We start from the raw sequence: 13497 nt of genomic DNA on the forward strand, positions 1-13497 counted from the left end.
GAACCTGCTGTATAGCACAGGGAGCTCAGCTCGGTGCTCTGTGGTGACCTAGATGAGTGGGATGAGGGGGTGGGAGGGAAGTCCAAGAGGGAGGAGATATATATATATATATATATATATATGTGTGTGTGTGTGTGTGTGTGTGTGTGTGTATATATATGGCTGATTCACTTTGTTGTACAGCAGAAAATTACACAACATTGTAAACCAACTATACCCCAATTAAAAAAAAAAAAAAGACTGAGGTCAGATAGCTGACTGCCTGTGTTTTCTTCAGGGAGTTTTGTGGTTTCAGGTATTACATTTAAGTCTTTAATCCATTTTGAGTTTAATTTTATATGTGGTGTGATTAAGTAGTCCAGTTTCATTCTTTTGTGTTTAGCTGTCCAGTTCTCCCAACACCATTTATTGAAAAGGCTGTCTTTTCTCCATTGTATATTCTTGCCTCCTTTGTTGTAGATTAATTGATCATATAAGCATGGGCTTTTTTCTGGGCTCTGTGTTCTGTTCCATTGATCTGTGTATCTGTTTTTGCACCAGTACCATATTGTTTTGATTATTGTAGCTTTGTGGTATAGTTTTAAGTCAGGGAACATGACACCTCCAGCTTTGTTCTTCTTTCTCAAGATTGCTTTGGCTATCCAGGGTCTTTGTGTTTCTGTACAAATACTAGAATTATTTGTTCTAGTTCTATGAAAAATGAATGTTTTTTGTTTTGTTCTGTTTTTGATAAGGATTGCATTGAATCTGTAGATTGTTCTGGGTAGTATGGTTATTTTAACAATATTAATTCTTCCAGTCCATGAGCATGGGATATCTTTACATTTGTTTGTCATCTTCAGTTTCTTTCATCAATGTCTTTTTTTTTTTTTGGCCACACCATGCTGCATGTGGGATCTTAGTTGCCTGATCAGGGATCGAACCCACGCCCCCTACACTGGAAGTGCAGAACCTTAACCACTGGATCGCCAGGGAATTCCTATCAATGTCTTTTTTTTATCCTCATAATATTTATTTATGTATTTATTTATTATTGGGGTATAGTTGATGTACAGTATTGTATAAATTTCAGATGATTCACAATTTTTAAAGGTTATACTCCATTTATAGTTATTATAAAATATTGACTATTTTCCCTGTGTTGTACAATATATCCTTGTAGCTTATTTATTTTATACATAGAATACATAGAATTTTGAACCTCTTTATCCCCTACCCCTATCTTGCTCCTCCCCCATTCACTCTCCCCACTGGTAACCACTAGTTTGTTCTCTATATCTATGAGACTTTATTTTTTGTTATATTCACTAGTTTGTTTTATTTTTTAGATTCCACATAAACTTATAAGTGATATCATACAATATTTGCCTTTCTCTGTCTGACTTGTTTCACTTAGCATAATACCCTCCAAGTCTGTCCATGTTGTTGCAGATGGCAAAATTTCATTCTTTTTTATGGCTGAGTAGTATTCCATTGTATATATATACCGCATCTTCTTTATCTGTTCATCTGTTGATGGACACTTAGGTTGCTTCCATGTCTTGGCCATTGTAAATAATGCTGCACTGAACATTTCAAATTTGTTTTTGTTTTTATGGATATATACCCAGGAGTGGAATTGCTGGGTATGGAAATTCTATTTTTAGTTCTTTGAGAAACCTCCATACTGTTTTATACAGTGGTAGCCCCAGTTTACCTTCCCACCAACAGTGTACGAGGGCTCCCTTTTCTCTTTCATCAGTGTCTTACAGTTTTCAGAGTATAAGTCTTTTACTTCCTTGGTTATATTTATTCCTAGGTATTACATTATTTTTGATGCAATTGTAAATGAGATTGTTTCCTTAATTTATCTTTCTGATAGATCATTATGAGTGTATAGAAATGCACCAGATTTCTCTATATTAATTTTGCATCCTGCAACTTTACTGAATTCATTTATTAGTTCTAATAGTTTTTTGGTAGCATCTTTAGGATTTTCTATGTATAGTGTCATATCATCTGCAAACAGTGACAGTTTTACTTCTTTTCCAGTTTGGATTCCTTTGATTTCCTTTTGTTGTCAGATTGCTGTGGCTAGGACTTCCAGTGCTATGTTGAATAAAAGCAGTGTGAGTGGGCACCCTTGTCTTTTGTTGAGTATGATGTTGGCTGTGGGTTTGTTATATATGGCCTTTATTATGTTGAGGTATGTTCTGTCTATAGCCAGTTTTAGAGAGTTTTTGTCATAAATGGATGTTGAATTTTTGTCAGAAGCTTTTTCTGCATCTATTGAGATGATCATATGATTTTTATTCTTCAGTTTGTTAATGTGGTATATCACATTGATTGGTTTGTGGATATTGAATCATCTTTGCATTGCTGGGATAAATCCCACTTGCTCATGGTGTATGATCCTTTTCATGTAATGTTGAATTTGGTACGCTAGTACTTTGTTGAGAATTTTTGCATCTATGTTCATCAGTGATATTGGTCTGTAATTTTCTTTTTTTGTGTGGTGGCTTTGTCTGTTTTTGGTATCAGGGTGACACTGGCCTTCTAGAATGAGTTCAAAAGTGTTCCTTTCTCTTCAATTTTTGGGAATATTTTGAGAAGGATACGTGTTACTTCTTCTTTAAATGTTTTGTAGAATTCACCTGTGAAGCTGTCTGGTCCTGGACTTTTGTTCACTGGGAGTTTTTTAAATTACTGATTTAATAATTTCATTAATGGAAATTAGTCTATGGCATGAACCAATTTTTGTGGCTGATAGAAATATTCTCTCTCTTGATTGTGGTTACATGGGTGTATACACTTGTCAAAACTCATTGACCTATACACTTTAAATGTGTGCCGTTTATTTTGTGTATTATACTTCAATTAGTTGATTTAAAAAAATCCATACAACCACCCTGTTTAACCACTCATCATTTCTCACTTGGATGAATGCAGTAACCTCCTAAAGGGTATTCCTGCTGTTGTCTCACTCCTTCAAACCCATACACTGTGCAACAACCTGAATGATTCATTTAAAACAAAAACCTGACCTACCTTGTCACTTCCCTGTATATAACCCTTTAATTGTCATCATCACCTGGCTTCTTAAAGTAGCATCTAATGTCTTCTTTAGTCTGACCCCTCACTGTCTTCCCAGCTCATCTTCTATTACTCCCTGCCTCTCACTTTGCTTATGACTCATTTCCCAACACTAGCCATGTTAATCTCATTTCTTGTGCTTATACTCATCTCTCCCCTCAGCCTCTTCCCTAGTTTACCCTTTAAAATGCATCTCAGGACTCTCCACCTCCAGAAGGTCTTTATTTACTTATTTAAACCATCCTTCTTCACATGCTTCCTCTCTCCAAGAAAGAGAAGTACTCCGATTATGTTTCTTTGGTTCAGTCATGGCTCTTATAGGTATATTTACCATTTTGGCTTATTATGTTTCTAGTCCTTTCTTCCCCACTAGATTGTGTGCTTGTTGAGCACAGTGATTATGTTTTAATTATATTTTGGATCCACAGGCCTGTTTTATAATAGTTGCTTAATACATATTTGTAGAAAGATTGAATATAAATATTAAGTAAGAAAAGAAGGTAAAAGTATACATAGTGTAATTATTACTACTTTGTTTTAAGCAAAACTTCGCATAGAAAAAAAATACTGGGAAGATTTATATCAACATTTTAACACCACTTTGGGTGATAAGATTAGTTTCTTTAATATTTTTGACAGTTTTGCATTTTTAAAAAAAAAATTTAACATGCAGTTATTTCATGAGACATGACCTAAAAAACTGGCTGTATAACTTTTGCCTATTCAAATGAATTTTTGCATTTCTCTAGGTCCACAACACAGATACAATTTCTAATCCCTTAACCACAGATCTGACTGCGAAGATTCCTGGTTGGTCAAATGTATCAGTTCAACCTGAGGCATCAGAGGACCCGGGTGCTACTCCTAGCATTCAGCAAGTAACAATCCCTGGGAAAATCCTGATTGCTACCCCTCTGCCAGTGGCTCCTTCCTACAGTTATGCCACCCCTACCCCTCAGGCCTCTTTCCAGAGCACCTCAGCACCATACCCAGGTGAGGCCCTTTTCTTCTGTCCTTGGAGATAGGATGGGGAAATAGAGATTTTGATCAAAATGTTCCCTGTTCGTGGAAAGAAAGGAGGGAGGCATGACTTTTAGATACTGTAGGTTAAAAAAATAATAATCCTGTTAATGTCCCTGTAATCATAGGACTTGGTCTCTCAATCCTTTTTTCAATAAGCTCCAGCCTATGGGTATTTTGAGGCTCTTTCCAGAGCCAAATTCCACTGTACCTAGATTCAATTAAGTAATGTTCAAGGAGCCAAGCAAGCAGAGGCCACTGGGAAGAAAGAGTCGGATGTGTATAACTGTTTGCCTTCTGAATGGGTGATTGTGGGTCAGATATTTGTGTCTGTGATTTCGATAGCATCTTTATTTTTATTTTTTAAATATTTATTTATTTATTTAGGCAGTGCCATGTGGCTTATGGGATCTTAGTTCCTTGGCCAGGGATCAAACTGGGGCCACAGCAATGAAAGCACCGAGTCCTAACCACTGGACTGCCAGGGAATTCTGCATCTTTATTTTTTTTATTATTACTATTTTTTGCATCTTTATTTTTAAAGCAACTCATAGGAAGGAGATTTATACAGAGTGTTGCCTTAACAACAAGTCTGCTTCATAAGTTCTGTTCTAAGGTATTAGGAGGAAATGCTTAATCAAGGGAACTAAGTTGATCTTTATCCCCTGAAAAAGTCAACAGGGTGAAGCAAAGCCAGTGAAAATGAATTTTTGCCAATTTTTAATTTCCTAAGGTTTCCTTCAGTGGTAATATAACATAAAATTTTAGTGTTTCAGTCCTGAGGCACTAAAGTAATTTTTGTATTCAGGCAGAATGGTTGTAATTTTTGGTGTAATTGTGAAAGTTTTGGGCTGCGCTGTATATATATAATTTTTAAAATAAATTTATTTATTTATTTTTGGCTGTGTTGGGTCTTTGTTGCTGCATGCGGGCTTTCTCTAGTTGCGGTGAGCGGGGGCTGCTCTTCACTGTGGTGCGTGGGCTTCTCATTGCAGTGGCTTCTCGTTGCAGAACACAGGCTCTAGGCACACAGGCTTCAGTAGTTGTGGCACGCAGGCTCAGTTGTTGGGGCTCGCGGGCTCTAGAGCTCAGGCTCAGTAGTTGTGGTGCATGGGCTTAGCTGCTCCGTGGCATGTGGGATCTTCCCGGACCAGGGCTCAAACCCGTGTCCCCTGCATTGGCAGGCGGATTCTTAACCACTGCGCCACCAGGGAAGCCCTGCGCTGTATTTTTGACCATTATACTTTCTCTAAGTATAGTGATTTCCTTCTTTCTTTCTTTTCTTTTTTCTTTTTTTTGAAAGTTACTGCAGCAATTCTTATTCCACCTCCTGGAGTGTCTAAATGCTGAAGCTTCCATAATGGATGGTTTCATTTCTCCCCAGGTGCAGTGTTCCCAAGCAGACAGATAAATCTCAAATTTCATATTTGTCTAGGAAACCCTTTTCACCTTCCAGTCTTGGAATATGGGTGAACCAGCCAGTTGTTTGCTTTAAGCTCTCTAGTTCCTAGGTCTCATACCAAGTGAACAATTATTGTTAGAGAAATAAGATTTATATAATCAGTGGTTCTCAACAGCCTGTAAACATTTTTCATTGTTACAACCGTGGAGGAGGGGTGCTACTGACATCTAGTGGGTAGAGACTAGGAATCCTACTAAACATCTTACAGTGCACAGGACAATCTCCCCGCATCCCAACCCCGACACGCACAAAGAATTGGTCCAACATGTCGTGGTCCAGAGAATTGGTCCAAAGAATTGGTTGTGCCATAGTTGAGAAGCTTTGACATGTATGGAATAGCTGGTGAAAAGCAGAAATCTAGTATCTAGCTATTAGCTGATGGATGTTCCAAAAATGCTGAAGTGGTTCAGGAAGTAGATCAGTTCGAACTGAAATGGTCTGGGAAGATTTTTTGGAGAGAAGCCTGGCTTTTAAGCTAGAAACAAAGTACTGTATTTATAATAAAGTAAGCACACACCCCAATTGAAGAAAAAAGCTTTAGCGAAGTCCCCAAGAGTAGACTTCTGTGGAGCACAAGAGGGAAAATGAGCATAACTAGAGGCAGAATCGGGTGGAAGGGTGAGATGATGTGATCAGGTGATGATGGATCTCTGATGCCAGGTTAGGAATTTGGACTGAAACATGGTGTGGGAGTGGGGGTCTTAAGTAGGAGACTATCATGGTGGGTGAGTATTTTAGAAGAATTCATGGTGATGGGTGTTTTAGGGAGACAGAATGGATTAGAATGGGGAGAGCTAGCAGACGGAAGACCAGTTAAGATTCTTGGAATTATCTAAGTCTATGGCTGTATCAATTGAAATGGAAAGAAAATTAAGGCTGGCCTTGCAGCCAACACTTGCCTTTTCCTCTAGGAACTTTATATATATATTTTATTAGAAAGTTATGTATCAGCATAAAGATGATCCTTGAAACAGAGTTGAACTCTGTTTATTGAATTCTGTGGAAAGTACTATATAAAGAGGGCTTAGGGAAAGATCATAGTTAAAATACAGTGGAGAAAAACTCAGAGAGAAAGGAAGAAAGTGGAATAATATGGTGTCATGATAACCATGAGTTTTAAGATGGAGGCAGTCAGCAGTATTAGATACCACAGAGGTGAAGGATGAGGGTTGAGAAACAGCTATTAGATTAGCTAAGAAGCAGTTTGTTGATGACCTCTAAGGATCCTTTTCGGTGGAAAAGTGGGGGCACAGTCACGTTTCAGGGGATTAGAGAGTGGGTAAATAATGAGGAAATGAAGGCAGTAGCTGAATATTGTTTATAGAAGAAATTTGCCCACAAAAGGAAGGAGAGAAATGAGGTAGTCTGGATCTAATTTCTTATCTCTTGTGTATTTTCTTCGTTTCCAGTTATAAAGGAACTGGTGGTATCTGCTGGAAACAGTGTCCAGATTACCTTGCCTAAGAATGAAGTTCAGTTAAATGCATATGTTCTCCAAGAGCCAGATGCAGGTAAAACATCCACTTATATTTGGTTAATGTTTTAATTCATAATGGAATCTACATACATTTACTGTCTGTAAAAGTCCTGTGAGAATAAGATATAGCTTGAACATGCACAAATATTTATGTGATATGAGAGGCAATATAATGTTTGAGATCATGGGCTTTGATGTTCAGGCTGGGTTCAAATCTGAGCTCAGCCAGTCATTAGCTGAATGATTTTAAGCAAATTATTTAACTTCTCTAAGTTTCCATTTCTTTCTCAGTAAAATGAGGATAATAATTCCTACTTCATAAGGTTACTTTAAGAGCAAAATTAAATGGTATAACGTACCTATATACCTCAGTGCCTAGCACATAGCTGATGCTCATTAAATGTAGATTTTATTATGCCCATTTAAAACTGGGACTCAGGTTAACCTGTTTATTTTGGCCAAACAACTAGTAAGTAGCAGATATAGAACTTGTAGAGAAGTTATTAAAGACTACTACTAATATAGATTTGTCATGTAAAAAAAAAGACAAGCCCAATGTAATATACAATATTCAAATTTATAAAATATATAAATTAGGGGATGATTAATTTATTACTTAAGAAAACTTTTGTAATATGCGCACCCCTTTAACCTTTGAAGTACATGTTAATATACCAAAGTTTGACTTATAGACACGTATTCTCTTAAGATTATCTGTGACATGAAGTGAAGCATATGTTGATGGAAAATGATTGCATTGGCTTTGTGTTAACTCTCATTATAAGATTAATCAAGTAGCTCATTGTAAGGCTAGTTAAGCAGAATGCCTTACTGTATTCAGGATGGGGTCCTTGCATTTTAGGTACACATGTTTCCAATACAATATCCCTACTTTCTGGGCCTAGTACCAAATAGTGTATTTATGCAAAAAGTACTTTTGCAGAACCTAAATGCCCTCTCTGTTCTTTTTTTTTTTTTTTAAAGAAGATGTTGGGGGTAGGAGTTTATTAATTAATTTATTTTTGCTGTGTTGGGTCTTCGTTTCTGTGCAAGGGCTTTCTCTAGTTGTGGCAAGCGGGGGCCACTCTTCATCGCGGTGCGCAGGCCTCTCACTATCGCGGCCTCTCTTGTTGCGGAGCACAGGCTCTAGACGTGCAGGCTCAGTAGTTGTGGCTCACGGTCCCAGCTGCTCCGCGGCATGTGGGATCCTCCCAGACCAGGGCTCGAACCCATGTCCCCTGCATTAGCAGGCAGATTCTCAACCACTGCGCCACCAGGGAAGCCCCATCGCTGTTCTTTTTTTTTTTTTTTTTTTTTTTTTTGCGGTATGCAGGTCTCTCACTGTTGTGGCCTCTCCCGTTGCAAAGCACAGGCTCCAGATGCGCAGGCCCAGTGGCCATGGCTCACGGGCCCAGCCACTCCGCGGCATGTGGGATCTTCCTGGACCGGGGCACAAACCCATGTCCCTTGCATTGGCAGGCAGATTCTTAACCACTGCGCCACCAGGGAAGCCCCCCCTCTCTGTTCTTTATTTCTGCCCTCACATTGAGTTTTCCTTATCAGTTCATTCCACCTTCCTATAGAGAAACATATTCCTTTCCTCCTCTGGTGATAAGTTAAGGTGAATGGATTTGGTGGCCTTTGAAGATGCAGGTAAAGAAAGAACTGCTTTGACCTGCCGTTGCTTCCACTCTTCTGTGAAAGATATCCTGGCACTACTGTATTTTCTTTTCTAACCCCTATTTGTATATACATTTCTGTGGGTTGATATCACATTGTACATCAGTATTCCAAAACACATCAGTTCAAAAACAGATTCTTTCAACTCTCCGCTCCCCAGTTTCTTCAGTCTTAATCAGATACATGAGATGGATGGTTTCAAACTTTCAAAGGTTGGGGACGATGAGGCAGGACCAGCTCTGCCTGTTCTTCATTCCTCTCATCTCCTATGGCAGCCCCTGCAGCACCTCTCAGGATCCCTCTAGGGTTCAGAGGCATGATTTGAAAACCACTGCCCTAAATCATTAAAACCAGCATTCTGTCTAACAGACCTGTACTCAGTTGCTCCTACCCTTAGGCAAATTCCTGTCTGTAAGGCATAATTCGTCCCCTGAGCTTTTCTGTTCTAAGAGTATTGTCATTTGTTGCAATTTGTGTTGCTAGCCTCAGATGTTATAAAATTGTCAATTCCCAAGCTAGTGTGAGTCTGTTTTCTGTGTGGGGAAAAAAAGTTTCTAACTACAGTTCAAGAAATGTCATCTCTTAGCACCAGTCCTACTTCTGCTTCTTTCCTGCTCCTCACGTAACCTAACTTCTACAGATACATTTATGAGAGCTGCCTGGGGCTGACAACTGGCCAAAACAAAGCTAGTATTCTCTGGAGGAAGGAAGAGTAATAGATCTTGTATCTCAGGCTTATAAAGTAAAATCTAGTCTTAAGACTGTTTGGAATTAAGTTCTGTGTGTTAACTTTTGAACTCATGAAGTAAGAAAAAGGTGACCATTCTCTGTAAGCATTTGAGACTTCTTTTTTTTCCCTTTTATTTTTCCCTTTTTGGGTAGTAAGTTAAATGAAACCTTCCTACTGAATCCCACCCATTCCTAGCCATAAATGCATCTTGTTCCAAAAAATATTTAAGACAACTTTAACTGGGGAGGGATTCCATTTAGATAACAGGATTCTATCCTCACGCTACCCAGTCATACAGTCTGAGCTACAAATGAGGACCATTTAATGCTTCATTTGATCTTAATTAATTTCATTGGGGCCTGTTTTAAATGGGCCATCCCCTACCACCTTCTGCAGTGTGTTATTTATTAGCTCAGCAGGAATGAAGTAGCTCTTTTAACTCACCAGGGTGTGATGACCTCAGTGAGACCAGTATTGTTAGCACTCTTGAAAAAGGTATTTTTGAACCATGTTATTTAGAAGTCATTGCTGTTCTTTGTTGCAAAAGAAGTTTTGCAAGAAAATGGCCTTTATTCCCAGTGAGTTCATTCATAGTGGTTTGTAGGGCATGTATTTTCACTGGGATGCCATACCATGAGCAACCTGGTATTTTAGGGGAGGATTGGCCCAAAGCAGCGTGGGTATGGGGCAGGAATGAGCATTGCTGGGAGAGAGTTGGAAGAAGCCCTAAGTATAGTTGAGTCAGCAGAATCCACCTTTTCTTTCAACAGAATGTTTGGTTTCCCTTTGGCTTTGGGGTAAAATCTTGAAAACTAAGGTCTTGTCAAGATTGAGAAAAATTTTGTTACTCACAGGCTATGTGGTTGCCCCGTTTGTGTGTAGGTGTGTGTTTTCATGGTTTTTGTAACTGCCCTTCTATAGGAGAGACCTACACCTACGACTGGCAGCTGATTACTCATCCTGAAGACTACAGTGGGGAAATGGAAGGGAAACATGCCCAGGTCCTCAAACTATCCAAGGTGAACTTGCTTCCTGTTATTTGCAGGGATGGGGTAGAGGTGTTGACCATTTTCTAACATGTATAACATAGAATTTTCTGTCCACACTTAGGAACAGTCTTTCAGAAGCGAATCCTCCAAAAGTCTGGCTGGCTGACATCCAGTATTTGTTAGTGTATGATTCTCAAATTTTCATTTATGGTGAGAATATTGTATAAGCATAGTGGTGATAGCTGAAAATACACACTAAACAGCTTTTAAGGGTAACATAAGGATTTTAGAATTTGGGAGATAAGCTAGGTTATTTGTGGCCACATGACTGTGTAAATTGGCTCAGTCTTTTTTTGGGATTCAGTGTAGTTATTAAGAGCCATAAAAATGTTCATATTCTTTGGCCAAGCAATTGCTTTTTCCTTCCTTCCTTCTTTCTTTCTTTCTTCCTTCCTCCCTCCCTTCCTTCCTTCCTTCCGTCCATCCTTCCTTCCTTTCTTTCCTCTCTTTCTTTCAACAACTGTTCATTGTACACTAGTTATGTGGCAGGTATTGGGGATTTACTAGTGAATTAATCATAATATTAACATTTAAGGAAAATACAGCCTAGTAGGTGCTACTGACCAGAAGCAGGTAATTATAACAGGAGTCCACTAGGTCAGTGCATCGGGTATTGAAGCCCTGGAGAGTTAGAGTAGATTTCTTAGAGTTGGCCTAGTTGGGTCATGAAAGGTGACTGGCTTACTGGGTAAAGGGTGGAGTGGTAATACCCCAAGCAGAGGAAGCAATATGTCCACTGGGCCAAATAATAGAGAGAAATGTGGGAAAAAGGGAATTTTACGTGGTTCATCCTGACTGGACCCCATGGTATGAGAGGAGCAGTGGCACAAGTAAGTTGGAGATGCAGGTGCCAGATGGCACAGAGCCTTGTGTGCCAGAGTGAGGCCTTGGGCTCTTATCCAGAGGGAATATGGCGCCTTTGAAAGGTTTTAAGCAGGAGAATGACATGTTCAGATTTTCAGTTTAGAAGGATCACCCTGACTGCAGGTTGGAGGAGATAAGACTCAAACTAGGGAGACCAGGGAGGAATCTATTGAAAAATGTAGGTGTGAGATAATAATAGTCTGAGTGAAAAAAAAACTAAATAAATAAAATAAAACTTAAAAACCACCTATTGAGCTCTTACCATGTGCCAGAAACAGTGCGAATTATTTTATGCAGTTATTTCATTTAACCTTCCTAACAACCCCAAGATGTAAATATTAGTATTTGTTTTACAAATGACGAAAATAAAAATTAGAAAAACAAAGTGGTTTGGCCAAAGTGCACAAAGCTATTAAATGGTAGATTTGAACTGGAACTTTCCATCTCTAAGCCCATGCTCTTAACAACTGTGCTATGATGAATGGTTAAAAACTAAGGTGATGACAGTGTGAATGGAGAGAAGTGGGTGGATTTGAGAAATATTATGGAGGTCAACTTGGTGGTCAATTAATTGGGTGGAGGTGGTGAGGAAGAGAAGTCCAGGATAATTTTAGCCTTTTGGCTTAGACACTTCGTTGGATGTTGGTATGTTTGTGGTGATCTTCACTGAAATGAGGAGCATAGACAGAGGAGCAGGTTTGGAAGAGGTTTGCAGGTGATTAATTCATGCTGGGACAGAGTGAGTTTGAGGTACCTGTGAAACATTTGAGTGGAGGGACCAATAAGTAGTTGGGGGTAAGGGGCTAGAGATCAGGATGCAAGTCCGGGCTGGAGTGATAAATTTGTACACCAGCGTCAAATAGTTGACAACTGAAGCCATGAATAGATGAAAACATCCAGAGAGGGTGTAGAGTGAAGTAATAAATGGATTGCAATTGGAATGCTGGGGAACACTGTCATTAAAGGTATGGAAGGAAGAGGAGATGGAAGAAAATGAGGAGTAGGCCTAGAAGTGAAAGCCAAGGAAGGAGAGCATTACAAGAAGAAGGAAGTGGTCAAAAATGCTCCATGCATTCAATTAGCGTTTACCCAAAGAAGATAATTCAAAAGAAAGAAAAAAATCATTTTACCTGAAAGGTGTTCACCACAGCATTAGTTATAATAGTAAAATTTTGGAAACAACCCAAATATCCAACAATGTGAGATGCTTATGTGAATTATGGCACATTTGTTCATGTACTGTTCTGCATCCATTAAAATGACTATTTAAGAGACTGTTCTAATGGGGAAAGTGTTCATGCTCAATGAATGGAAGAAAGAATAATAAAAAGTTTGATATATCGTGATTTTAGCTAGGCCCTGAATACCACTGAACTATGAGCTCCTCAAAGGTAGGGACCTTATCTAATTCCTCTCCAAACCCCAAGCCTAGGACAATGACCACATATAATTGATTCTCAATACATGTTTGTTGGACAGATGTACTGTTTATAGCTCTTTTTTTGGATGTGGTAAAAGATTAGAAGGAAATAAGAAAAATGTGATCAATTGGGGTGTTAGGACAATGGGATTGTGGGTGATTTTTTTTAATGTTCATACAGTTAGTGGAAATCAAGAGGGGGAAATATTCAGATATTTGAGAGCTGTTTGGTGTTTTTTACAAAATGTTTTTCTTTGCAGAGATGATTGTTTTAATTTCATAACTGTGAAGTAGGATGGTTGGGCCCTTAATGTTCTTCTGAAAAGAAAATGGGAGTACAGAGATGTTGAAATCCCTTCTGTTGTTCCGAGTCAGCTAGTAATAAGATTCACATGAAAAGCTATGGTTTTTTAGTTTGTAATTCATTGTTTCATATCTTCAGCTAGTTTACTTTCTCCATTTTGGAAATGGTGCAAGAAGAGGAGAATTCAAGAAACAACATTGGAAAATTCAGATATATGCGTTATTTTAAATATTATGCTGCTGTTTGTGGTTGTCTAAAAGATCTTCTCTCACTTCTGCAGCTCACTCCAGGCCTGTATGAATTCAAAGTGATTGTAGATGGTCAAAATGCCCACGGGGAAGGCTATGTGAATGTGACAGTGAAACCAGGTATGTTACCCAGCCCTGGCCATGTCTCCACTGCTCCTTCTGCAGGATTCC

At 38.8% G+C, this 13497-nt stretch overlaps 1 protein-coding gene across 2 annotated transcripts in view; it reads left to right on the top strand.

Moving 5' to 3' along the window:
- KIAA0319L (KIAA0319 like) overlaps positions 1-13497 on the top strand; it is a 109209-nt gene that overhangs the window by 63700 nt on the left and 32012 nt on the right. For both annotated transcript variants that reach the window (XM_029227879.1, XM_029227878.1), the window contains exons 4-7: positions 3822-4065; positions 6964-7065; positions 10363-10460; positions 13359-13446. In XM_029227879.1, coding sequence (XP_029083712.1) covers positions 3822-4065; positions 6964-7065; positions 10363-10460; positions 13359-13446 — 532 coding nt within the window. The remainder of the gene's footprint in view (positions 1-3821; positions 4066-6963; positions 7066-10362; positions 10461-13358; positions 13447-13497) is intronic.

The sequence above is a fragment of the Monodon monoceros genome, unplaced genomic scaffold (assembly GCF_005190385.1).
Source record: "Monodon monoceros isolate NGI ecotype Baffin Bay Population unplaced genomic scaffold, NGI_Narwhal_1 Super_Scaffold_18, whole genome shotgun sequence".
Classification (NCBI taxonomy): Eukaryota; Metazoa; Chordata; class Mammalia; order Artiodactyla; family Monodontidae; genus Monodon; species Monodon monoceros.